The 27,955-nt window shown below is 46.9% G+C and overlaps 1 protein-coding gene across 1 annotated transcript; it reads left to right on the top strand.

Moving 5' to 3' along the window:
- The first annotated feature begins 92 nt into the window (after positions 1 to 92).
- LOC134412492 (collagen, type I, alpha 1b-like) lies at positions 93 to 27,955 on the top strand. Its single transcript, XM_063146424.1, has 9 exons — positions 93 to 128; positions 1,266 to 1,618; positions 2,170 to 2,467; positions 2,625 to 3,124; positions 25,540 to 25,738; positions 25,830 to 25,907; positions 25,990 to 26,350; positions 26,990 to 27,166; positions 27,399 to 27,955. The coding sequence occupies exons 1-9, from the start codon at positions 93 to 95 to the stop codon at positions 27,953 to 27,955; spliced, it is 2,559 nt and encodes an 852-aa protein (XP_063002494.1).

Genomic DNA, 27,955 nt, shown 5'->3' with positions numbered 1-27,955 from the left:
GTGTGAGAAGAAAGAGCAAGCACCCTCATTAAGGGAGAGAGAGATAAAAAGGCTGATTGGATTAAGTTGGAGCAGGTCTTCAGCCTGGAGGCATGGACGTCTGCCGCTGCCCAGCTCGGGAGCTGAGAGTGAGTTAGAGATTTGTTTGTTTTGTAGAGTCTGGTCTTCTTAAGGCAAGTTTTGGTCGCTTTGACCGGAGGGAGGAAGGGAGGTCTAGTGGAGAGACTGCCTGTTCTTTTCTGGATGGATTTGTGGGTGGTTCTGCCTGATATGTATCTACCTCATTTATTCCCTTCCTCTGTTCCCCCATATTATCCTTTTTATTGGCATGTTTGTAGCTGCTACCAACCAAGCTCCTATTTAGTAATTGTGTTTCCACAATAAACTTTTATCTTGGTTATTTGGAGTGTCTGTGTGCCTTTATTCCAAAGTTATACCGGTCCCGTGATACGGGCGTTGGGGGGGGAAACACCCCAGAGGGACCCCTTGGGAAGGACTGATTGACTCAGGCTTCCTTTACAACTTGCTGTAGGTCTTTTGTTTTCTCTTTCTTCCTAGATGCACAGCTGTGCTTTACACACCTCCAGAATTTGGGGTCAAGTGACATCTACATCTTGGCCCATTCTAACGTCAGCCTATGGGCCATGAGGATCACTCAGCCTGTGCTTGTAACTACCTGCAGCAGTTTTATGGGGTACAACTCTTCTTAATCTTTTTAATATGGTACTTCTACTTGCATACTGGGCAACACTTTGGCCATAGCTAGACCTAAGGTTTATCCCTAGATCGTCCAGGGCTCAAACCTGTTCATCTAGGTGACACACAGGGGATCCAGTGCTCAGGCAGGGGCGAACCCTGGAAGATCCCAAGATAAACCTTAGGTCTAGCTGTGGCCAGAGTTTCTGAACAACTCCTTGCTTTTTGTAAACCTTGGATGAGTGTTCCTTTCACAGAAAAGTATTGGTTGATTCTTTGGCCTACAAAGAAAAGACAAATTACACGCTGGCAGAAGAGACTACCAGCCACATTGGCAGCACAATCCACTTGCTCTTTAGAAGCTTTGTTTTAGAGAAGCTTTGTGAACTTTTGGGGGGTCCTTCTTGTAAATCTCCCCCCAAACCCTCCCTTGAGCCCCCCTCCCCGTTCCGGATCGGATCCTCCCCGTTTCCCTTGAAGTAGCCTTCTTCCTGCTGCCCAGTCTGGGTCTATGGGATCCCTTTCCCACGCCAGCCCATTGAAACGCGTTCTGCCTTGCCTCGGTCCAGGCGGCGGGCCGGTCGACCCGGCTCCAGTCTACCTCGAAGAGGCTTAGGCTCTCGGGCCCTTCCTCTATGAAAGGGGCACAGGACGCGGACGGTGGAGAACAGCCAGCGCCCTGTGGGAAGCTTCCTCCGCCGCAAGGGTTGGTCTACCACTCGAGCGTCGGGGAGGGGGCGGCCCCTTCCGAGTCTGCTGTTCGAGAAGGTCCCCGGGCCCCTTCGGCTCAGCGTTCTTCGGGCCGGGGCTCCCCGAACCCGTCGGCGCGCCTCCCCGTCTCCCGGCGAGCCGGAGTGGCCCGGTCCACCTTCTCTCTGCCGGGACGGGGGGGCCGGTCGACCGACGGCCGGTCTACCCGGAAGTGAGAGCTCGGGTGAACTTTAGGGAGACGATCACCTTGACTTCCACGGGCACTGGGGGAGGGGTGTGACTCTTAAGGGAAACCCCTCAGATCCCCTCAATCCATGTGTGAGGGCGGCCTTGTCAACATTCCAGTTCTCCTCTGGCAATCCTTTGGGAGTCTTTGGAGAACAGCGTCCAAAACCTCCCCTCCGTCCAATCGATCCTAGAATCGCAGAATCGGAAGGGGCCCACGAGGCCATCGAGTCCAACCGCCTGCTCGGTGCAGGAATCCACCCTAAAGCATCTCTAACCAGCTGAATGGCCTCAGCGAATCCACCCCACCACCGACTTCCGAGGACCGACCGGAGGCCCGGGCTACCCGGGAGACTCAGACTGCCCCGGCCGCGACCAGGAGCTTAAGAGGCAGGCTCCTTCGGGGGGTCGGTCCACCGGCGGAGGGATCGACCGCCGAAGGGGGCGACGCCAAGGCGAGGGCCTGTTCCCCCCCCGGTCGTTAGGTTGGTCTCGTTTTCTTGCCCTACCGACTTGTCGTTCTGGCGCGTGTTTTAGACTTAGCGCGCCTAGGTTTTCACACGTAGGTTTCCCCTCGGTCCTGGCGGAGGGCCGGTCGACCCGGGTCCGGTCTACTTCGAAGAGGCTTGGGCTCTCGGGCCCTTCCTCTCCGAAAGGGGCGAAGGTCGCGGACGATGGAGAACGACCAGCGCCCTGTGGGAAACCCGCGCCGACGCGAGGGTCGGTCTACCGCTCGAGCGTCGGGGCGGGGGCGGCCCCTTCCGAGTTCGTTGTTCGAGAAGGTCCCCGGGGCCCCGTCGGCTCTGTGTTCCTCGGGCCGAAGCTGCCCGAACCCGTCGGCGCACCTCCCCGTCTCTCAGCCCAGACGGAGGGGTGGTCGACCAGGGGCCGGTCTACCCAGAAGCCAGCTCTCGGCTGAACTCTTGGGGGGTTCCTCCCTCGGGGGGCCCTCTCCGTTCCGGATCGGATCCTCCCCGTTTCCCTTGAAGTAGCCTTCGGCCCGCTGCCAGGGCCGGGGCTACAGAATCCCTGTCTCGCACCAGCCCGTCGAAACCCGTTCGGCCTTGCCTCGGTCCAGGCGGCGGGCCGGTCGACACGGGTCCGGTCTACCTCGAAGAGGCTTAGGCCCTTACTCTACGAAAGGGGCGAAGGTCGCGGACGATGGAGAACGGCCAGTGCCCCGTGGGAAGCCCGTTCCGGCGCGAGGGTCGGTCTACCGCTCGAGCGTCGGGGTGGGGGCGGCCCCTTCCGAGTCTGCTGTTCGAGAAGGTCCCCGGGCGCCTTCGGCTCAGCGTTCCTCGGGCCGAGGCTACCCGAACCCATTGGTGCGCCTCCCTGTCTCCCGGCGAGGCCCGGTCCACCTTCTCTCGGCCGAGACGGGGGGACCGGTCGACCGACGGCCGGTCTACCCGGAAGCGAGCGCTCGCGGGACCTGTAGGGACACGATTGCCTCGACTTCCACAGGCGGCGGGGGACGGGTGTTCTGGAAGCGGTGACTCTGAAGGGAAAACCCTAAGATCCCACATCTCACTCTTTCAATCCATGTGTGAGGGCGGACTTGTCAACATTCCAGTTCTCCTCTTGAAATCCTTTTGGAGTCTTTGGAGAACGGAAAAGTATTGGTTGATTCTTTGTCCTTCAAAGAAAAGACAAATTACACGCTGGCAGAAGAGACTACCAGCAACATTGGCAGCACAATCCACTTGCTCTTTAGAAGCTTTGTTTTAAATTCATTTTTGTGACTTTACATTTGCATACAACCCATTTTTGGGATGATCCCCTTCAGTTCAAGGGGACATAGGCCTTAGCTAGACCTTAGGTTTATCCCAAGATTGTCCCAGGGTCATCTCTGTTCATGTAAATGACACACATGGGATCCGGGGAGCAGGCAGGGACGATCCCAGGATAAATCTTAAGTCTAGCTAAGGCCATATTGAGCTGGGGCACTATTATTTTATTTTAACACCCACTTCCATTGTTTTAAAAAACGTTTAAATGTTTTGTTTTTATTCTTAGGCTCTAATCCTAAACATGGTTACTATGGGGTAAAATGCATTGATCGTGATGGGCTTACTTGGGCATGGGATTGCATGGTTAGACCTTTCTTATTGTGGGGTTTTTGTTTTTGTTTTTTAGCAAATAGAAATCTTGGATTTGGTATTTCCCCCTCTTTCTCTCTTGGAGACGCGGGGACACACACACACAAGCAAACTGAGAAATTATTTATTTCATTTGAATTCTTACTCATTTTTAATCCTATGCAGATCGCACCAAAACACCGGATGCGCATCAATGAACTTCTGCCATCTTTTATCAAGTCCTCCAGCGAAATAAGTGGCAATTTGGCCATGAACCTGCTCCATCTTGCCATGGAGGACATTGATAAGAAAACAGTGAGTATTGCAATGGCAAGGTTGGACATTTATATGTAGTCTCGCCTGTTTGGAGATTCTGTGAAAAACGCATGCCTCCTCATTCCAAAAATGCAGTCTCACCAGTCCAAATTGTTTGGAGGAACATGCATACGATTTGGTGAGCCATGCACTGAGAGAAACAAGGGTTCTGCTTCCACATGTTCATATGGCTATGGTGGCCCCTGGATGAATTTAAAGAACTTTGCAAGGAGGTTCACACAGAGTCCATGTTAATATTGAGAGTTAATGTCACACTGCTTAATTTGTGACATTAACTAGCTGAGCCCCCACACCCATTAATTTGATGGGTGTGGGGGCTCAGCTACTCTGGTTCACTTGTCAATCTTCTTCATAATCCCAGATCTGTGTATAAGGTGTTATGGGAGGGGGTACTTGGCGGGAGATAAAAGCCATGCCAGTTACAGGCCAAAAAGCACTCTGTGCTTGTTTTCCCACCTCCTACCCCTTGTTTTCATAAGGCCCACTGATATTGGAATGCAGGTTCCTGGATTGAGCCCTGCTTTGATTTAAGCCCTATTCCAAACATTGCCACTTGATTAACCTGTTCTGAAACTCCTCCCCTTCTTCCTTAGATGAAGCCTATGCAACTTGTGACCCACTAAGCTTAATGTATCCCATTTGCCCTGTATGGTGGCCCATGATGAGCTTGAGAAATCTCCTGAACTTGCTGCCTGCCTAGGACTGCAAGCAGGGAGGCTGCCAAGGTCCTGATGCGGTACAATACATGGATGGTGGGGTTCCATTAGCTTGATAGATCCAAAGTTGTGAGGCCTGCCTTAGATGGTTCCCAAAAGGGTATGCCGATCTCTCTTTGTGCTGTAGGATCTTCAGAATCTGTACAACGATGCAGCTGGAGCCATTGTCGAAGCCCTCTGGAGCTACATCCCAGCAGAAGTCCTCACCAAGCTGCTGGAGACTTTCCAGGGCCAGCTGTTATCAGATCGCAGCTCCTGGAATGTGCTCAGGACACTTGCCTCCAAAGGTAGAAGAGGGTCTCCCACCATGTCACTTTGATGTTTGCAGGAGCACAGATTTCATATTACCATAACAGCAGCAGTGAATCTCTTCATATGTGTGCAGCTCACTGAGGCCTAGGCCTAATTTACCCCAAGCAGGATATTGCACTATGGAAGTGGTATGAAAGCGGTATATAAAAGGCAGGAGCCACACCGACTGTGAAAGCAGTATGTGGTTTGTGTCAATGGGCCCCAACAGTTGTCAGTGCAGTTCAATACCAATATAAAGCAGGCTCCTGGCTTTTATATACCGTGTTTATTTATTTATTTATTACATTTTTATACCGCCCAATAGCCAAACCTCTCTGGGCTGTTCACAAAAATTAAAACCATAATAAAACAACCAACAGGTTAAAAGCACAAATACAAAATACAGTATAAAAAGCGCAACCAGGATAAAAACCTCGCAGTAAAATTGATATAAAATTAAAATACAGAGTTAAAACAGTAAAATTTAAATTTAAGTTAAAATTAAGTGTTAAAATACTGAGAGAATAAAAAGGTCTTCAGCTGGCGACGAAAGGAGTACAGTGAAGGCGCCAGGCGGACCTCTCTGGGGAGCTCATTCCACAACTGGGGTGCCACAGCGGAGAAAGCCCTCCTCCTAGTAGCCACCTGCCTCACTTCCTTTGGCAGGGGCTCATGGACAAGGGCCCCTGTAGATGATCTTAAGGTCCGGGCTACATATGGGAGGAGGTGTTCCTTCAAATAACCTGGCCCCAAACCGTTTAGGGCTTTTAATGTCAATACCAGCACTTTGAATTGGGCCCGGACCTGGACTGGCAACCAATGAAGTTGTAAAAGGAACGGCATAATGTGATCGCGCCAGCCAGTCCCTGTTATTTATTTATTTATTTATTTATTACGTTTTTATACCGCCCAATAGCCAAAGCTCTCTGGGCGGTTCACAAAAATTAAAACCACAATAAAACAACCAACAGGTTAAAAGCACAATTACAAAATATAGTACAAAAAGCTATAGCTTAGCTATAGCTTCTGTTAGTAAACAGACTGCCCTGTTCTGTACCAGCTGAAGCTTCCGGACCTTTTTCAAAGGCAGCCCCACATATAACACATTGCAGTAATCCAAACAAGAGGTTATCAGAGCATGGATAACTGTAGCTAGGCTATCTCTGTCTAGATAAGGGCGTAGTTGGTATATCAGCCTAAGCTGATAAAAGGTGCTCTTTGCACTGAGTTCACCTGTGCCTCAAGTGACAGTTCTGGATCCAAGAGCACCCCCAAACTACAGACCCGATCCTTTAGGGAGAGTGCAACCCCATCCAGGACAGGGCAAACATCACCTCGCTAATACTACTTTCATAGTGCAATATCCTGCTTGTTTTCTAACGTCTTAGCTATAGCTTCAGTGGACACAAACAAACCTTTCACAATGTTTTTATTTTTTAAAACACACACAATAAAACAACCCTTCTACCATAGGAATTATGGGAGGAAGAAAGGCTAGATGGGTTGGGAAGGAATATGGAATACAGAATATGTGGGCAAATAGGATGCGGTAAGCAATTATTACTATTATTATTATTATTATTATTATTTGCGTTTTTATACCGCCCAATAGCTGAAGCTCCCTGGGGGGTTCCCCAAAACTAAAAGAATTCAAAATATAAAACAAACAGTATAAAAACATGATATAAAATACACATTAAAACGGATTAAAACATACCATACATGATTAAAACATCTTTAAAACATCCTGAAAACATTCTAAAATTTCACTGAATAGGCCTGCCACAATAGATCAGTCTTTATTGCTTTTTTAAATTCTAAAAGACTGTCAAGTTGACGAATCTCCTCCGGCAGGCCATTCCACAGTCTGGGAGCAGCAGAAGAAAAGGTCCTCTGGGTAACAGTTGTTAATCTAGTTTTTGCTAGCTGAAGCAGATTCTTCCCAGAGGACCTGAGTGTGCAGGGTGGATTGAACGGGAGAAGGCGATCCCACAGGTAGTCTGGACCCAAACCATGTTGGGCTTTAAAGGGAATAACCAACACTTTGTACTTTGCCCGGAAACTAATCGTCAGCCAGTGAAGAGATTTTAAAACTGGTGTAATGTGGTCACCCCTAGGTGTACCAGTGACCAGCCTGGCTGCCATATTTTGGACTAATTGAAGTTTCCGGACTAGGCACAGAGGTAGCCCCATGTAGAGCGCATTGCAGAAGTTGAGCAAATAGAAGGAAGAATCAGTGGGTAATGAGAAGAAGCCTTTGCCATCTTCAATTGGATCTTCCAGACCCTAGAGCGGGGCATGACCCAACTTTTAAAAGGAACTAAACTTCTAGTTCTTATTGTTAAGTATCTTAGTTGGATAAAATGAAATCAGCGTGGGAGAAAATGACAGAAAGCTGGCAAAGAGAAGCTAATTCATGCAAATTCCTGCCAAGGGTATCTAGATTAGGTAGATGTAATACGCTCAATGTGGGCCTGCCTTTAGAATGTATTTGGAAAGAGCAGCTGGTTCAAAAGTAGCTGCTAGATTGTACTGGGGCTGGCCATGTGAAGCATACAAATGCTGATTTTACATGTTCTTTGGCTTCTACTTGGTTTGCAAGCCCATTCAGTTGCTCTAAACATGCTGGGTCCAAGATACTTCAAGGACTATCTTCTCCCATAGGAACCTGCCTGCCCATTAATATCTCCCACAGCAGCCTGCTCTGTGTTTCCCTCACTGTCTGAGGGTCAAGGAGGATTTTTTTTTTACTGCCGCTAACTGCCACATGGGGGTGTTTTCATTCGAGGGCCCAGTTGGGGAGAGAAGAATTAAACCTCCCCACACACTGCAGTTCCAATCCAGTTTGCAGGGAGTGTGTTTACTCTGAAATAAATAAATAATAGAAGGGGGGAGCAGCACACTAGTTATTTAATGTAACGTGTAGTTTAACCCTGAAGCATAGCGAGTACTAACATGGGACCCCATTTTTTCACAGCCTATCACATTGTTTTGGGTCAGTTAAAGCTCCCAGACATATTGTAAATGGGAGGTTTCATGCAGAGCTCATTTTAGTTATTTTACAAGTCAGGCATGTTAGTTATTTGATTTGCCAGGTCTGATTTAGAAAGAAAACCTCACAGCCATCTTGTCCAATAGAACAATATTCCTAACCAATGCATTTCTTCTTCTTCTTCTTCTTCTTCTTCTTCTTCTTCTTCTTCTTCTTCTTCTTCTTCTTCTTCTTCTTCCACAGAACTTTTAGAGGAGGATTCCTCAAAAGCAGAGGAATGGAGGAGCAAACTGAAGAGGGTAAGGAAGGATCTCCACCTCTTGCATCTGGGTTGCTTTCGGCTGGGTTTAACGTTGACATCAGAGAACAAAGCATAGAATTGGGAACTTCGTGGTTCTTTCTACATGATGGTCGATTTAATAAATTATTCTGGAAGTTATGCCCAGGATGGGGCCCATTTATCGCAGGGAAGCCATATTGATGTTACACCCAGGACAGATAAAACGTTTGCTTGTCTTATGAGGCAAAATACATGGCCGGTGAAACTTCTGCCTTGCAAAACTATCCATCTTCATCAGTGGCAGCTCTGCTTTGATGGACTCCTGCATCTCCACAGCACTGTTATCTGAGGGGTTCCCCCCTTTGTGCCAGCATGGCATGGCCAAGGACTGCTGATCAGAATGTGGAGCTCTGAACTAGGCTTGCTGGGTAACTGAGAAAGACCTGAGATGATAGAGAAGTGTCCCTGTGTAACTCATGCCCTCCTGGAGGCCTACTCTGACTAGAACCTGTGAAGTAGACTGTGGCATAGCCAGAACCTGTCAGCCTAAGCATGGTGGTAGTCGGGAATGACTATTTCAGTGTCAGGGATACAATGGCCATCCTCAGAGCACCTTGACCTGAGATTGGAATCCAAAATAAAAGAGAGGAACAGAAGATGACAGGGCGCAATGGAAAGGAATGCTGGATCAAGCCTGTTCGGACAGTGGGAGGGTTAGACATCCATGAATGGTGAAAGGCTTGATTTCTTTTCCAACAGCTTGGCGCCAGATCCCTTCACTACCACCGGGAGAAGGAATTATCTGGAATCCTCCACCAAGTATTCAGGGAGGAGTGAAAAACCTCAAGGGATTCTGCCCTGCCAAAGGTCAGTGGAAGCTGTCTAAAGTTTATGGTGACCAAGCTCACCGTAAAGCAAGGTGGAATAGTTCAGTTTGGAGATGTATTTCTAGATGCAGAGCCAGTATCCGCGTCTGTATTTTATTTTTGATAATGAGGTTTGGTCCAGAGTGGCAGGGAGGTGTCTCTCTTTTTGTCTTTTTCTCTTCACAAATGAACAGGGGTACAGACTAGTGCTAATACAGCATGTTTAGTTCCCACGTCAAACTATGACTAAGTTTAAGTGTGTGACATTGACATGACACGGAAGTCTTGCTCATTCATTCCTGCCTCCCCGTCCCTCCCCTCCCCTCCCCTCCTTCTGTTATCTCCCCTATGTCAAAATAAAGATTGTATATTGACAAAAACCTGCACTTTGTAAACTACCATGAAGATGTAATGGTGGTACAATAATAGTAATATCCAACTTTCTTTAGGGCAAGATGAAATCATGAGATAATGGAGTCTATCTACATTTGCTGTCCCAATAAATGCAATCTTTGCCACTCCTTCTTGCAGCTCTTCCTGTACCAATATTACGGGGCCATTCTCCATGCCTCAGAAGATCATGCCCTGGTCGAGGAATCTCTAGACAAACTCCTGCAATTATTGCTGACCAAACCTTCAGATAAGGAGGTGAGAGGAATACAGCTGTCAGGCTTGGAACCGTGATATTTATTTTTAGCTCTGTTTAGCATAATCATGATTATTAAAGTGTTACATTGATACATGCATTGATACATAACGTTGATACATGCATTGTATTAATATTTTACAATGTGAAACCATCCTGCACTTTTAGCTTCTTGCCTTCCATCCTGGTATGATTTGAAAAGGCCCTCAAAGTGTTGCTACAGTGACCCTCTCGGATTGTGACTGTGTTTGCAGCAAGCGGGAATTTACATCCTTTGAGATCCCTCCCCCTTCGGCATCCAGGCACCTGATAAGAGGGAACTTACTTCACTGCCAATTAAATACTCCTCCTGCTTCCCCATGTGTGCACATTAGCAGTCCGCCCCTTAATCAGACCTGGGTATTTAATGCACTTCCCTACCTGAGCTACAAAGGAATATGTCTCTGAGCAGATCATAGGCTGAACAGAGCTTGGAAAGGAAACCAACTTCCCTCATACTTTGGAGAAGAGAATTTCTTGTTAGAATATGGGGAAGCATAGCAGGGGAGATCCACAGGCTTCTAGAGTGTTCTGTTTTCTCAGCCTTTGTGGGATGCACGATGAAATTATGAATGTGCGATGTCTCAAAGATATCGCGCATTGAACAGGGATCTATGACCCCCATTCACAATGGAGCTATAAATGGAGCCCCGTGTCCCTTTTCATTCTGTATTTCTTGCCCTGGAGTTGGAGAGCAGAAAGGAAGCACACCCTGGCTTCCAAAATCCGCCAGGCGACTGAGGGACACTGGGAGGCTGCCTCTCCTGCTTCCCAGGAATAACACCATGCCAAGGGGGAGACAAACCTGACCCATCCTTCAGCCAGAGAAGGAGGGGTTGCAGGGAATTCTCTCCTCCCTCCTTGCCAGAAAGACCACTCAGCTCCTACTGCCTACAGCTCTGCAACTACAGTATCAACAGAGAGAATGCTCTGGTCCCATCCATTGGCCAAATAGCCACCAAATAGTATTTTAGCAAGAACACCAGGGAGAGAACACCCACTTGGCCCAATGTCCATTTAAATGCCACTGCTATAGCTCAGCGCTTTGTTCGGGCCTTGAAAAACAATCTCCCTCCTCTTCACGTTTTCCCTCTACTCCTTGTCTCTATTGTCTCTTTACTTTGCAACCTAATGGCAAGAACTGTCTGTCTTTTGAATTGTTGTGAGCCACTTTGGGAGACAATAATTTGAAAATACATCAGATAAATAATTTTCAGACTCTCAAGGAAATAGGAATCAACTGAATAACCCCTGATTCTTCCTAGGGCATTCTTTCTGCCATCGGGCTTATTGCGGCTCGCCATATGGAGTCCGTATTCAAAGTCCTGAAGAATTACGCTTCAGAGGAGGTCCTTTCAGCAGAACCTCATCAGGTATCATGTCAGAAAGATAATGCATTTGGGAAGAACTGTGAGCCAGCACACTAAGCATGTGTGAGAAGTTATGGTCTCTCCTCACTCACTGAACTGGGGCTCTGTACATCAGGGGTGGCCAGAAGATAGATCTCCAGATGTTTTTTACTTCAGTGTTTCATGGAGATCCATGTTCTGCTCCCCCACCCCCAGCATAAATCGGGAGCTTCCAGGACAAACCTGATGACTAATCATGTATTATGATGGCCTGCCTGATGCTTGTTTATGTGGTCATAGCCAGGCAGGCAAACCAGCCAGCCTTTGGAGGGCTTTTTAGCAGGATGACTTGAAGGAGCTTCAAAGTGTGCAGGCACTGGGAAGTTCATTTGTGAATTGATGTAACATAGGGATATCCTGTTCGTGGTATTTGATCCCTGATGGCTTCTTCATACTTGCACATAATTGTCGATTAACATCACTATACAATTTGATTAGCTAAGGAAGTTCTAAGTAAAAAATCACTTTTACCAGTTAAGGCTGAAATCCTATACTAGGGATGTATGAGAACTTCCTTCCCCTGTGAAAATGTGAGGAAAGCACCCGGAATGCAAACTTGTGCATTCTTGAGCTTGCCATCACATTTGGAAGGGTGTATACGTTTTGAAAAATGCACACTTTAACATGAGCATTTTTCAAAAAACGACACATTTTTACACCATGGTTAATGTGGTGTGGGGGCATTTGCATTCTTGCTTGAATAAGTGTACATTTTCCCTGTTCGGAAATGTGCACTCACATTACAAAATTTTGACAAGTTTCTTAATAGCTCTAGAGGGACTTAAAAGATATTCTCTGTCTATTCCACTTAGAATAACAGCCAGAACATACTGGTGGAGTCTATTGAAAAGATTGTTTCAACAGTAAGTGTCAATTTGAAGGGATGGTTGCCTGTTTGACTCAGCTTTTACAGTACCAAACGTATTTCAATCATCCTTATATTTTAAAGTTTGGGATACCATGAATTGCCATTAAATGTAACTAGAGGTGATGGCTTCTTAAGAGGAAGCCAAGGACTGGGGAGTGATATGAACTGTACAATAAGCGGGCAGTGCTGTGAAGTCGTTTTTCAAAACAGGCTCTTGGATTTGCACACCAAAAATCATTCCGACTCATTTCTGTACTTATTATTATTATTATTTATTTATATAGCACCATTGATGTACATGGTGCTGTACAGATAACACAGTAAATAGCAAGACCCTACTAATCTGCAGGATACAAATCCATGGCTTGTTTTGTGTGCGGATTATCCAAAGGTGCACATGTATGGACAACCCTCTGTCAGGGATGCTTTAGGGTGGATTCCTGCATTGAGCAGGGGGTTGGACTCGATGGCCTTGTAGGCCCCTTCCAACTCTGCTATTCTATGATTCTATGATTCTATGCATTTGCTCTCCCCATCAGATAAAGCAACAGTGCACGTATTTGCCCACATGACGTGCCTTTTGAAACATGCACAATTTGGGGACAGATTTTTTTTAATTGATGGAACTTTAGCCCAGCTGCCCAAGAAAGTGCAGATTTCCAGTTACAACTGCATTCTGGAATGCGTTTTGGTCTGAGGAGGTGTGTCAAATGGATAGGTCTGCAGTAAAATGGAGACCCAATTAAATTCTCATCTAGCCCTAATGGTCAGTGCAGTTGAACCCACATGAGAACTAATGCTTTTTCCTTCATAACTCTTTCTCCAGGAAAGATATGGAAGCCTTTTCCAAGTTCGGCCCTTTAAGAACATGAATGAAGAATACCAGTCTTGAAGAGGGATTGATGACCTGCAATTATTATTTAGGCTGTAAATTCAACTGGGGCTTCTCTCTCTCTCTCTCTCTCTCTCTCTCTCTCTCTCTCTCTCTCTCTCTCTCTCTCTCTCTCTCCTTTGCTAGACTTACCGTTAAATCTGTGACTGAAGAGGGGAAAGCCCATGATGCAACTATCCAGACATCACATGTGGTGAGCTCAAGAAGAGAGCAGTCACGTCTGCCATTTTTTTTCGTGCGCACAGGTAATGGTTTTTTTAAAAATAAAATTGATCTTCCTGCTCCCCCCACCCTGCCCCCGATGGGCACAGCACTCCTGGGGAGCGCTGCACCCCGTGCACAGCTCCCAGCTACCTGCGAGTAACTGTGCGGGGCCGGGGTCAATCCACAGAAACGGGCCACACCTTCCGCGGTCCTGGGCTCAGCTTGGGACTGTGGAGAAATCGGGCCCACAGGCCTTTGCTAGACCAGGCTATATCCCTGGCTTATAACCGGGATCACCCCTGTGTGTCCAGATGATGCACAGGGGATCTCAGGCTCCGGCAAGGATCAACCCTGCCTGGCCTCGGGATATAGCCCTACACTTTGGGACTGCTTTTTTCACGGTGCCGGGCTGAGCCCGGGACTGCGGAAGGTGTGGCCCGTTTCCATGGCTTGACCCCGGCTCTATGCGGTTACTCGTGTGAGGCTGGGAGCCGCGCACAGGGCGCAGCACTCTCCAGGAGTGCTGTACCTATCGGGGGTAGGGTGGGGGAGTGGGAAAATCAATTTAATTTCTAAAAATAAATTACCTGTGTGCACGAGCGTTCGTGCGCATCATCCCTTTAAGAAAACAAAAAAATGGCGGACGTGAGGGCTCTCTTCTTGAGCTCGTCACGTGTGACGTCTGGACTAGCGCAACAGCCCGTGATAGTTGCATCGTGGGCTCTCCCCTCCTCCGTCGCAGATTTAACAGTAGGTCTAGCAAAGGCCTCTGTCTCTGTCTCTCTGTCTCTGTCTCTCTCTCTCTGATATACGCCTGACTCCAAGCAGTAGCACAGCCTGTTTTTTGAAGTGATGACACAGTGTACTGCTTGTATGAAAAAAAATATTAACATATTGTACATTAAAAAATATAAAGGTTTTATTGACTTCAGCTTCATTCTGTTTCATTATTACTGTTGGATCCTGGATTGGATCTGGTTTTTCTTTTTCCACTATTTTTCCAATTACCTGGAGACCTGAAGAAAATGAGGAGTCAGCAGAACATGCAATTCCCTCAAATGTCAAGGTGTCAGCTGGACAGTTATTGAATTGAACACCGCAGGAGTTAACAGAGGCCGGATCAGAGTTAGAAACGCAGCCAAAACAGAAAGAGGAGGCGGCATTTATCCCCCCTCACTCTCAGAGAGCAAATAAAGGAGTCCCACCAAAGCGGTTTGCCTCTGAAGCCTTTAATATAAGCTTTGAGCTGAATTCTTATGCAGATGTACAAAGATTAGGTTCTTTAGAAAGGCAGAAATGGCTAGAAGCCATGGAAAGTGAGTTGAAAAGCCTAAAAGACAATGAAGTTTTTCAAGAAACAGTTTTGCCTCCAGGGCAGAAGTCTGTAACGTGTCGATGGGTTTTTAAGCGCAAACAGTTAGAGACAGGGGAAGAAAAATTCAAAGCCCGACTTGTCGCAAGGCGTTTTAATCAAGTTAAGGAGGTAGACTATACCTCAACTGTAAAAGCAGAAACTTTAAGATTATTTTTAACTATTGCAGCAAAAGAAAAGTTAAAAATTAGGCAATATGATTTCCAAACTGCATACCTGAATGCCCCAATTCAGGAAAAAATATACATGAGAAAACCTGAAGGTTTTGAGTCAGATGACAACAAAGTTTGGTTCCTGAAGAAAGCAATTTATGGCCTTAAACAGAGTGCCAGGTGTTGGAATTCTGTCCAAAACACCACTTTGGTAAGTGAGATGGGATTTGAAAGGAGCCTGGCAGACCTGTGTTTGTACACAAAGGGGAGTGGTCAGAATGATAAAGCTCTCATCATTTTTGTTGATGATGTTTTGATTGCTTGTCCGAGTGATGCAGAGGTCCAGAAAGTTGCAAATCAGCTTGGAAGCAGGTATAATTTGAAATCCTTAGGTCCAGTGAAGAATTACCTAGGAGTAGAAGTTAAACTAGCAGAAGATGGAGGTTTTTTGCTCAGTCAGAAGCAAAAAATTCTAAAGCTGCTAGAGGATTGTGGAATGCAGGATTGCAAAGGGGTCAAAAGCCCCATGGAATTGGATATCCAGAAAAACCTGCAAGGAGAAAGTTTCAGTGATCCAAGCCTGTATCACTCTGTGGTGGGTATGTTATTGTATTTGGTAAGCAGGTCAAGGCCAGATCTGTCTGCTGTGGTTGCTATCTTAAGCAGGGGGGAACCGCACGTCACTCCCAGAGCGCTTCTATGCGACCCCAGTGCACCCTGAAAATGATAGTCTGACTTCCCTGTAAAAGAAACAAGGAAGAGCCGTCCATGCCGCCACCGCCACCACCGCAGAGAGCTCTCCACAGGCGAGGAGAGCACGGCAAAAGAGCTCTCCTCTCAGCAAAAGCTCGGAGAGGAGAGCCCGCCTTCTTTTGCCGAGCTCTCCTCGTCAGCGGAGAGCTCTCCTCATTGTCGTCGTCTTCGGCGGCATGGACGGCTCTTCATCATTTCTTTTACAGGGAAGTCAGACTATCGTTTTTGGGGTGCACTGGGGTCCCATAGAAGCGCTCTGGGAGCGACGTGCGGATCCCCCCCTGGTTCAATGCCAAGCCAACAGTGCCTGCTTGGCATGCAACCAAGAGAGTGTTAAGTAGGGGTGTGCATGGACCCCCACCTCCACTTCACTTCCAGATCTGCGATTTTCAGGTCGGGCCGCTTCGCCCCGCCCCCACTCCACCCATTTCCGCTCTGCTCCGCTCGGAGCTCCGGATCTGGATCGGAGCTCCGTTTTCCCCCCCCATAGGGTTGCATTGAAAGCTAAAAAAGTAAACAACTTTTTTTCTGTTCAAGTTAGAAACCTCATGTTTGGCACCCTGACACCTCATGGACATATACACACGCATGCCAAGTTTCAAGGCAATCCCATCATCCCCTGATTTTTGGGGAATTTATGAAAATCGGGCACCCCATTCAGACCCCTTGGGATAGCTCCGTCAATTTGCACGTTAGAAACCTCAAACTCACCACCATGACAGCTTATCCATGTGTCCATATGGATGCCCAGACTCAAGGCAGTCCCATCATCCCCTGTATTTTGGCGCGGCTCTAACCTCAAACGCACCACCCATAACCCTAAGTCACACCCCTTTCGATAGCTCTGTCAATTTGCATGTTAGAAACCTCAAACTTGGCACCATGATAGCTTATCCACGTGTCCACATGGATGCCAAGTTTCAAGGCAATCCCATCATCCCCTGATTTTTGGGGAATTTTTGAAAATCGGGCACCCCATTCACACCCCTTTCCATAGCTCCGTCAATTTGCATGTTAGAAACCTCAAACTTGCCACCATGAAAGCTTATCCAGGGATACATACGCACACCGAGACTCAAGGCAGTCCCATCATCCCCTGATTTTTGGGGAATTTATGAAAATCCAACACCCATTCACACCCCTTTCCAATAGCTCCGTCAATTTGCACGTTAAAAAAAAACCTCAAACTCACCACCATGACAGCTTATCCAGGGATACATACTCAGTATTCTGCTGAGTCTTCTGATTCCTCCAGCTCCTCAGCAATTAGTAAATCCATGGAAACATATCCAGGATCCATTCCAGGAAGGACTTCTCCCCTGAGTCAAAGCCAGACACACACAACATCCCTGCAAGGCGGGCAGGGGAGGAGAGAGGGAAGGCAGGCAGGCAGGCAGCAGACATTTCTGGGGGCATAAGGAAGTGAGCCAAGGATAAGCCAGTAATACATAAAAAATGGAATAAATAAATAAATAAATAAATAAACGAAGGAGGTGTGGAATTAAAAGCAGCAGTGTTGCTGAATAAACAACAAGAAGAACTTTTTTTAAAAGGCTATATCTGTCTTTTACCAGCAATAGGGGGACATGCCCAGGAGAGGGGGAAGCAGCAGCTGCCATTTTGACTGGTCAACCAGTCTTTTAAGAAGCAAGGCTGTCAGTTCAACTCATGAAAGCCATCGCTCCACCACGAGAGCTCTGAAAAGTAGACCGCTCACTTCAACTCATGATAGGCATTGCTCCACCGGGTTACTCTCTTTGGAAGGCTCTGATGGCCCTCCAAGTACAGGAGAGAGTGGGGGCACGTCCACAATGAGATGCCCTAGGGGAGCTCATCCCCTTGCACTACATCTTTTCAGTTGTTCCCCAAAGTTAGGGTGGGTAGCAGTGCTGTGTTTCTATCTCTTATTATTGGCTTAGTATATGATTTCACAGGTTGTGTTTGTGCATTTGGTGGGGCTACTGTTTTAAAAAACACTGGGAAAAGTCCGTTCAGACTAAGAAAGAGAAGTTCCCAGAATCCCAAGTTACCCGTTTTGCCTATCCCCTCCTCCAACTTTGGGATCATGTGATCATGACCGGGAGTTGACTCTGCCCCTCAGCAATCGAAAAGGTAATCTTTTTCCTGCCTTTACCCTACTTTTTAAAAAATTCTAGCGCGCGACCCGCACCACGCAGAGAGGTGAGAGTAGTCTCAAAATGACCCCCATCCACAACTGTCTAAGCACAAGAATTTTCAGAACGATAGCTTCAAAAACAACCCAGTTATCTATGGGTGAAATGTTTCAAGATGGCGATCGGAGCGCTCTGCGGAAAGAGAAGCGCTCCAAAAATGGGCGCTTCTCTTCGCCTTGCTTCTAGGGGTCCGCGGTCCGCTTCTACTCCGCCTCTGGGCAAGGCGGAGCAGGCCAATTCGCTCCTGCTTCTGCGCTTCTAATTGGAGCGGAGCACATGCCTAGTGTTAAGTACCTCAAAGGCACCTTAAATTACAGTTTGAAGTTATCTGCTGAGCCAGATAAAAAGCTCTTGAGTTATGTGGATTCGGATTGGGCAGGCTGTATAGAAGACTGGAAGTCAACGTCTGGAATTGTGCTAATGTTGGGAAAAGCACTAATCTCTTGGAAGTCCCAAAAGCAGGCTTTTGTCTCCTGATCTTCCTGCGAAGCAGAGTATGGGGCACTGTCAGAGTTGTGTGGAGAAATCACTTGGCTAATGCAATTAATAAAGGATTTCAAAATCCAAATTGAAACACCAATCACAGTGTTCTGTGACTCCAAGGCATGTATTGCGTTGGCAAATGCAGACATGTTCAAGTCAAAATCCAAACACATTGCTATTAAGTACCAAAATGTGAAAGAACACATAAGTAGTGGAACTCTGAAGTTGTGTTATTGTGAGTAACAAGAAAATTTTGCTGACATATTCACAAAAGCTTTAGGAGCTACAAAACACAGGGAGATTTGTGAAACACTAGGTTTCAGGCAGGATGAAATGTAAACGTCTGTACAAGTGTTGTGTTGTAAAAACTGTTGTGTAAAAATCAAAAGAAGGGGTGTTGGATCTTGAAGAAAATGATGAGTCAGCAGAACGTGCAATTCCCTTAAATGTCAAGGTCTCAGCTGGACAGTTATTGAATTATTGTATGGAAGCATTTTCATCAATTAATCAATTAGTGATTGCATGTTTTCATGTTTCTTATTCTTCATCTTACCCCATCTTGATGTATGCTGATGTGTATTGATCGTCTGTGAGTATTTGTATATGTGCTGCCATAACTAAATTATTTCAACTGTCAGTAAAGGGTTATTGGAATATGTTGGTCTAATATTTACAACCTTATTTTAGTTATTGCCAGACTGGGCTTCTGGCCAATAACCTTATAACAGAGTTTTGCAGCGGTTTCCAGCAAAGTCAGCACAGACACAGATTAAGACTGAGACTTTCAGTAGGTTTAAACAAACCTTTACTGGCATATAAAAATATAATTTAGTTATGGCAATCACAAATACAAATACTTACATACGGTCAGTCAATACAGCTCTGATACAGTGAGTGAGTTAGTTAGTGAGTGAGTGAGTTAAGTTATATCTGATACATGTACATGGGAATACAATCCTTTTTATAGGCTAACTGTACAATGATGCAACTGCTTGCAATCCCTTAATTGAAACAATCAAGTCACCAATTATTCAATCATGACATCAATGTCCAGGTGCAACGTTGACCTTTAAGTTTTCTGCTGAGTCTTCTGATTCCTCCAGCTCCTCAGCAATTAGTAAATCCATGGAAACATATCCAGGATCCATTCCAGGATCCAACACCCCTTCATATGTTTACACTGGATTTAACAATACATTGTACAGTTATTTACATTTGTCCTCCCTGAAACCTAAAGTTTCACAAACTTCCCTGTGTTTGGTGGGACCTAGTGGCTTTGTGAACATGTCAGCAAGGTTTTCTTTAGTCTCAGAATAAACTACACAATAAACTTTCACTTGCTATGTGTTCTTTCATGTTTTGAAAAATTGTGGCTATGTGCTTTAACTTTAACTGTCATTGGCTTTTCCACCGGGACCTAAAAGTCCTTTATTTACTGAATTAGCCAAGTAACCTTACCAAAAACCAGCACACTACTTAGCCTCATAGGAAAAACTTCACTTGCTTCCTATCTTTTCAAACGTCATCATAAACCTGCTGAGAATAGTAACAAAACAGACAATCAAACTGTTCACTGAACATAACATTTTTCACCACCAAATGATACAAGCCTGAAGTTGCTAAAGCTGTTTCTTTTGCAGGTTGCTTCACACATTCATTTCCATGGGGCTTTTTCCCTTTGCAATCCTGCAATCACATTGCTTAGCAAAAACTTCTTTCATCTGCTTGATCCTTTTTCAATCCTAGGAAAAACTCTTTCCAACAACAAAAGATTTAAACATTTTTGAAGAACATTCAATTTCAAACTGCCTCCTTAACTTTTTCTGGCAACCAGCCGAGGCTTGAATTTCTTCACCCCTTCTCTAACTGCTTGCGTCTAAACACCTTCCTGCAGCTTAGAGATTTTTGCCCTGCTGGCAATTGTCATGGTTAGGAACATTTTCAAAAGTTTCCATACAACCTGCTTGCACCTCTGGAGTTTCTTCCTCATTTGGATTGTCCTGTATAAAATACAGATAGTAACCCATCCTGCAGCTACTGAGGTAAGTAACAAACAGGAAGAGGTCACCTTCCAGGATTTCTCTAGCAAAACTCGAGCAACATGAGGTAGCCTTAACCCTGGTCTTAAACCAACACGTGTTTTGATAATGAAATAGTATGGTGTCTAAAGTTATATGGGAAGCACTGCAGAAAGTTATTTGATTTAATTCCCTCCTGCCCTCCCAAGTTAAGGGCATTTCCCCCCTTCTGCAGGGGACAAATGGTCCTGTGGAAGGGAAGGGTGTGATATTCAGCCCAGCTGAAATAAAAGCGACAGCTTCAAAGTAACTTAAGAGTTTAGGAGAACACAGAATTAAAATGGAAAATCAGCCGCAATAATTAAATTATTTTTTATGTTCAATGGGAAGGATCCCTCTTCCATATGCATGTGAAGTGGGCTGTTAAGCAAATTAAAGCAACTGTAGTTGCTGTTTCAATTCATTCCTGGGCAAATATAATGTATGCATCCCTTCATTCATTCTTTAGTTGTCAAGGTGGTTGAGAGCAAAAATAATAATAATTCCTAAAAAATATAAAACCAATAGGCATAGCAAACCAAAACAAGAAAATACCAAAACCAATATATGTAATTGTTGGAAAATCACACTCTGAACCAGAGTTGAGCAGAAGTAGCAGCGGCTCTCAGTTTAGGACGCAGCAAAGACTCGATGAGGCAAAGGATTGGCTGTTAATTTTATCATGTTTCTGAAACTTTGTATTTGTTTTGCAGCCAAACTTCCTGGGGTGGGGAATTAATAAGATTCTGGGACAGAAAGATTACTTAAGGTGTTTCAACTTTCCCTTACTCCCACCACATTGCTTGTGAATTGCACGGAGTCCTAACAGAAAAGTCTCTGAGCCTTATCTGTTGCTATTTGCCAATTACTTTGTCTTATGTATGTTTTTTTTGTTTTTCACAGATTACGTTGCTTTTCTGAAGAAGCCAAAACATGGCAAAACAGGACTGAAATGGGTGCATGTTATACTTTGCCTATCTTGTAGAAAACCTGTGTTCAATGCACGCTCTCATGTTCTCTCCGTCACCCAGCTGCTAAACCTCATTGCTTTTTGCACTTTATTTTCGTCTTCATTTCATACTGAGTGTCTAGCATGTTTTGTGTAGACTCGTTCAATTTACTATTTTCTGTTTAATTGCATCATTCCTATGTTATGGTTTGTCACGCATTATAATATTGTTTGTAGAGTTGTGTGCTCTTTAGCATTTATTTTTAATTGCAAATTCAACTGGTGCCCCCCTTTTATTGGACTGATGATTGGTTCTCAAGCCAGAAACGGGTGGGGGAGGAGGACACTGGATACTCTGTGCTCCCTCCTTGGCGTGAGGATTACCAAGCGCAACCCTGCAGGAGGAAAACTGCAGGCTTTAGGGGCAATATGGTGTCAATGTGGTGCCGTCAAAGCAGCCCTTTTTTCTAGGAAGGAACTTTATTAGTAGCCTCTCCCAGGCAAGCTTTTTCATGTTACTGGAGCGGGGTTGGAAATGACCATGTGGGAGAAGCTCCTCTGCTCTTCTGACTTAAGGCCAGAAGAACAGTTCTTAAAATTTCAATCCTATGAGCTCTTACCTGGGAGTAAGACCTAGTAGGACTTACCTGGGAGGAACAGGCGTAGGACTGCACTGTTAAGTCCACTTCCTGGACATGGATTCTGCTGGTCAAATCATAGCAACGACCACCAAACGTTCATGGAGAAAGCTATCTATGCCCAATGCTGCCCTGTGCTATCCTCAGAAAAGTGGTAGGATGCTATTTTTTTTATTTTATTTTGGATCCGTCAGTGTTTCTTCCTGTGTGACCTCAGGCTTAGGGATGGGAGAATGAGCTTTGCCCATAGAATGTGCTCATGTTCCCATTTGGGGGTGTGATTGGGGCACATTCTGATGTTTAGCAAACTGAAATGAAATTCTCATACGTCCCTTCTGTTGCTTTAAGGGCAGAGTTCAGCAAAGCCAAACGCCTCCAAGATTTTCACTTCTTGTCGGGTAACTCTCTGTCATCCTGCTTAGATGCCCTGTTCTTTTCTAAGAACAAATTCAGTAGGGTGATGTGTTTTAGAAGGCCATCATCGGTGACTGAAATGTAAGTTTTAAAAATGAGTGAGCAGCAGCCCTTGGGTCAGTGGTAGGGCTGGAAGGGGATTTATTCTTGTTCCTTCAGTTTTTACATGAGGAGTTCATTGGGCACCCATGATTGATCACTTACATTAGTTTGTGTATCCTTTACATGATGCTGTTGTCATCCTCCAGGACCTTTCCCATGCTTTGCAACCATTATCGAGGAGGGTGGGGTGGGGTCCTAACAAGAAAGCCTGGTGTTATTTAGAAATGTTGGAATGAGAGACTTGTGTAATTGTGCAATTCCGCTTTACTATAGTGGAATCTAGTGGTTGTATAATGAAATGTAGTAGAAAGGCAGAGGAAGAAACTACCTGGAAAAAATCATGTGTAAAGAAGCTGATCTTAGTATCACAAAGAAACCAGAATGCCCATTGTCTCTTGCAGTGACTCCTTTAATCACATACAAGACTTTGAACATGTAGTGGCTGGTTCATAGGCTGCTGTTCAAATCGGACTGCGATACTAGAGAAACGTTAGGGTTACAAAGCGCTGACTGATGGATGCCAGATTCAAACCTAGGTGAACAAGGTGCTGGTTTTTGCTCTGGATCAGAATTGATGGAAAGTGTGGATGACTAGAAGCTTACCTTGCAGAAGAAATAGGCCACTGCTGAAGTCTCCCTCTGGTTACAAGTTTTTGCATCAAATGTGCTTGAAATAGAATTAGTACAAAAATGGTCAAATTGTGCTTTGGAAAAGGGAAAGACAAGACCAGGCACGCAGGCAGAAAGACAACAGGTGAAAGCAGAAGAATGCAGATTAAAAGAAAGGGCATTGGCAATAGCAGTTAGGGGCACAAGATGAGAGTTAAAATATCTTTAGTTCAAATACCAACTGAGACATAATCTAATGAGTCACTCAGCTGCTTCACTGTAATGTGCAGTTTGGTGATGACAATAGTGGCCTACAAAACAAGGTTGTGGTGAGGATTGTTCTGATAATGTACACAAAGCATTTGCATTACTTAGGAGAAGGGCCACATAAATGTTAGTGTTTATTGTTTCATTGTTGCTTGCTTTTCTGATGATTAAATGCCTAGATTATCCTGTATTGGTGTATGACAGGTATCTATTCTGAGTGAGTTTTCTGCGGCTATGCATGGATCAGGAGTTACACCATTGTAAACAAGAGTAAAGTTTGGCCCTTAATTACCTTTCTCAAAGATTAAAAAAAAGAAGGTCTGTTGACTTGAAAACCGTTGATAAAAGCATAAAACAATTCGTGGAAAGAACATGGAGGTAATTTATTTCTTGATTATATTTTTATACCGCCCAATAGCCGAATCTCCCTGGGCGGTTCACAAAAATTAAAACCATAATAAAACAACCAACAGGTTAAAAGCACAAATACAAAATAGAGTATAAAAAGCACAACCAGGATAAAACCACATAGCAAAATTGATATAAGATTAAAATACAGAGTTAGAACAGTAAAATTAATTAAATTAAAATTAAATGTTAAAATACTGAGAGAATAAAAAGGTCTTCAGCTGGCGACGAAAGGAGGAGGCGTTCCTTCAAATAACCTGGCCTCAAACCATTTAGGTCTTCAAATGTGAATACCAACACTTTGAATTGGGCCCGGATCTGGACTGGCAGCCAATGAAGTTGTAAAAGGACTGGCGTAATGTGATCTGGCCAGCCTAGCAATGTTTCTAGGGGGGAAATGTTTGGCTTCAATGCACAAATTGTTTATGTACATTGCCCTGAAGTTTCTTCTTCTGTTGCAGGAGAAGGCTGATAATTAAAAAGTTGTAATAAAATTAAGGGAAAAACAACAACTCATCTCAAAATTCATCTGAAGGTTTGCTCTGACAAACAGCAAGCCAACAAAATTACATAAGATCTTAACCATAGTTATCAGTAGACATTGAACTTTCAGTGTGTAAGCTTCTGTAGACATGACAATTACACATTAATGATCACACAATTTAATGTGAGGGGGAAAGTAAGGGGTTCTTCAGACATTACCTCAGTGAAATGATGATGATGATGATGATGATGATGAAGAAGAAGAAGAATCTGAGTTCACAATTACACTAATTAGTTAGAGAGGAGTAACTTTGTTTTACTGTTGATTCTAATGACACAAGGCTATAAGGAAATACACAGGTCGCTGTTTGACTGTTGCAGGTAAATGCTATATTTACAAAATGTGAACGTAGTAATGTCACATTAGAGCTTTTCTGCTGTCTAAATTGGCGTGATTTGGAGACCTTCACAAATATTCCTCCTTAAGTAAAAACTCCAGACATCCCAGGTGCAACAGTTTCAACAAAACTAGCAAAATCCTCCAACTGGGCTGTGGAAATTGACATTCTCAAGGTGCCAACTTGCCACTGAATTCAACCTAAGAGAAAAGGAGAAATTTGGAGGTACTGGAATAGATGCTTTCTGAGGAATTTGATAGAAGTGTTAGGAGTTTAGATCTGAGGAGTGAAATTTCTTAGATGGATTTCATTTGACACCTTAGTTATGAATACGTTCGAATAAGAAATGAAGATCATATCATGATTAGGCATAGATCATAGAATTAATTGGAGATTTATAAGGAGTTCAGATTACTAGGGTTGGGCAATAAGATTTAACAGGATTTTCTATTCTTGCATATATTATTGAAATAGTAAATTCATCAGAAAACCTGTTTCAGTCAAGCAATGGAATGGTATCACAGAAGTATCTTCGGAATAAGAATGAACCATATTTTCTGTCCAGCACTAGTTCATATTCATGGTTGCATAAACTGAGCCTAATGGAAAACAAGATATTACATCAGTTGTCCATTATAGATTATGAATGAATGAGGTGGTCTAAGCGACAGATGACCTCTTAGAAGAACCATTTTAATGGATAATTAAAAAGGTGCTGTTGATATGCACCTGATACAATTTGAGTAACTATAAAATCAAGTAGGGCTGTGCACGGACCCCCCCACTCCGCTCCGCTGCCGATCTGCAAATTGCAGATTCTGCCCGCTCCGCCTTGATCCACCTAGGGTCCGCTCCGCTCTGCTGCAGAGCTTCGGCTCCAAATCGGAGCTCTGCAGCAGTGTGGGGTGGTGCCAGATAAGGCCCCCTTCTTCCTCCCCCTTACCTGTGTCTGTCGTGGCCCATCGCCAACTTCACTAGAGCCCACAGCTCAACCAGGAATTGTAGGCCCATCTTGCAGCCTACACTTCCAGGTTGAGCCGCGAGGGTCGGCCTACCTTTCGAGCGTCGGGGAGGGGGCGGCCCATTCCGAGTTCGCTGTCCGTGAAGGTCCCCGGGGCCCCGCCGGCTCAGTGTTCTTCGGGCCGGGCGGAGCTACCCGAACCCGTCGGCGCGCCTCCCTGTCTCTCGGCCGAGACGGAGGGGGCGGTCGACCCGGAAGCCAGCTCGCGGGTGAACTTTTTTGGGGTTCCTCTTGTAAATCTCCACCCAAAACCTCACCGTTCCAGATCCTCGTCGCGCGTTCCGCCTTGCCTCGGTCCAGGCGGCGGGCCAGTCGACCGCGCTCCGGTCTACCTTTACGAAAGGGACCAAGGACGCGGACGATGGAGAAGCCCCGGTCGTTCGGTCGGTCTCGTTTTCTCGCCCTCCCGACTTGTCGTTCCGGCGCCTGTTTGAGACTTGGCGCGCCTATGTTTCCCTAGGTCCTGGCGGAAGGCTGGTCGACACGGGTCCGGTCTACCTCGAAGAGGCTTAGTCTCTCGGGCCCTTCCTCTACGAAAGGGGCGAAGGTCGCAGACGATGGGGAACAGCCAGCGCCCTGTGGGAAACCCGCCCGACGGGAGGGTCGGTCTACCGCTCGAGCGTCGGGGAGGGGGCGACGCCTTCCTAGTCGAGAAGGTCCCCGGGCCCCTTCGGCTCAGCGTTCCTCGGGCAGGGGCTACCTGAACCTGTCGGCGCGCCTCCCCATCTCCTGGCGAGCCGGAGGGGCCCGGTCCACCTTCTCTCGGCCGGGACGGGGGGGCGGTCGACCGAAGGCCGGTCTACCCGGAAGCGAGAGCTCGGGTGAACTTTAGGGAGACGATCACCTTGACTTCCACGGGCGCTGGGGGAGGGGTGTGACTCTTAAGGGAAACCCCTCAGATCCCACCTCTCACTCTTTCAATCCCTGGGTGAGGGCGGCCTTGTCAACATTCCAGTTCTCCTCTGGCAATCCTTTGGGAGTCTTTGGAGAACAGCGTCCAAAACCTCCCCTCTGTCCAATCGATCCTAGAATCGCAGAATCGGAAGGGGCCCACGAGGCCATCGAGTCCAACCGCTTGCTCGGTGCAGGAATCCACCCTAAAGCATCTCTGACCGGCTGAATGGCCTCAGCGAATCCTTCTGAGGCCCGACCTGAGGCCCGGGCTACCCGGGAGAATCAGAGTGCCCCGGCCGCGACCGGGAGCTTAAGAGGCAGGCTCGTTCGGGGGGTCGGTCCACCGGCGGAGGGGTCGACCGCCGAAGGGGCGACGCCGAGGCGAGGGCCTGTCCCCTCCCCGTTCATTCGGTTGGTCTCGTTTTCTCGCCCTACCGACTTGTCGTTCCGGCGCGTGTTTTAGACTTAGCGCGTCTAGGTTTTAACACGTAGGTTTCCCTCGGTCCTGGCGGGGGTCCGGTCTACCTCGAAGTGGCTTAGTCTCTCGGGCCCTTCCTCTACGAAAGGGGCGAAGGTCGCGGACGATGGGGAACAGCCAGCGCCCTGTGGGAAACCCGCACCGACGGGAGGGTCGGTCTACCGCTCTAGCGTCGGGGAGGGGGCGGCCCCTTCCGAGTCCGCTGTTCGAGAAGGTCCCCGGGGCCGCGCCGGCTGTGTTCTTCGGGCCGAAGTTGCCCGGACCCGTCGGCGCGCCTCCCCTTCTCTCAGCCGAGATGGAGGGGGCGGTTGACCAGGGGCCGGTCTACCCAGAAACCAGCTCTCGGCTGAACTATTGGGGGGGTTCCTCCCTCGGGGGGCACTCCCCGTTCCGGATTGGGTCCTCCCCGTTTCCCTTGAAGTCGCCTTCTTCCCGCGGCCTCGTCGACCCCTTCGAGCCCCAGAGGAAAGGTTTCTAGGGCCCCGATCGATCCTCAGCGCACGCGGGCCGACCGCCGGGCCGCGGGGGGGGCGGCGGGCCGCCGCTATCGGAGAAGGCCCGCTGCCCGGGCCGGGGCTACAGGATCCCCGTCTCGCACCAGCCCGGCGAAACCCGTTCGGCCTTGCCTCGGTCCAGGCGGCGAGCCGGTCGACACGGGTCTGGTCTACCTCGAAGAGGCTTAGGCCCTTCCTCTATGAAAGGGGTGAAGGTCGCGGACGATGGAGAACGGCCAGCGCCCCGTGGGAAGCCCGCTCCGGCACGAGGGTCGGTCTACCGCTCGAGCGTCGGGGTGGGGGCGGCCCCTTCCGAGTCTGCTGTTCGAGAAGGTCCCCGGGCCCCGTCGACTCAGCGTTCCTCGGGCCGGGGCTACCCGAACCCGTCAGCACGCCTCCCCGTCTCCCGGCGAGGCCCGGTCCACCTTCTCTCGGCCGAGATGGGGGGACCGGTCGACCGACGGCCGGTCTACCAGGAAGCGAGCGCGCGGGGGATCTGTAGGGACACAATCGCCTTAACTTCCATGGGCGGCGGGGGAGGGGTGTTCTGGAAGCGGTGA

The sequence above is a fragment of the Elgaria multicarinata genome, chromosome 1 (genome assembly GCF_023053635.1).
Source record: "Elgaria multicarinata webbii isolate HBS135686 ecotype San Diego chromosome 1, rElgMul1.1.pri, whole genome shotgun sequence".
Taxonomy (NCBI): Eukaryota; Metazoa; Chordata; class Lepidosauria; order Squamata; family Anguidae; genus Elgaria; species Elgaria multicarinata.
Note: the sequence above shows the minus strand (reverse complement) of the source record. Positions and strands in the feature narration are given on the sequence as shown.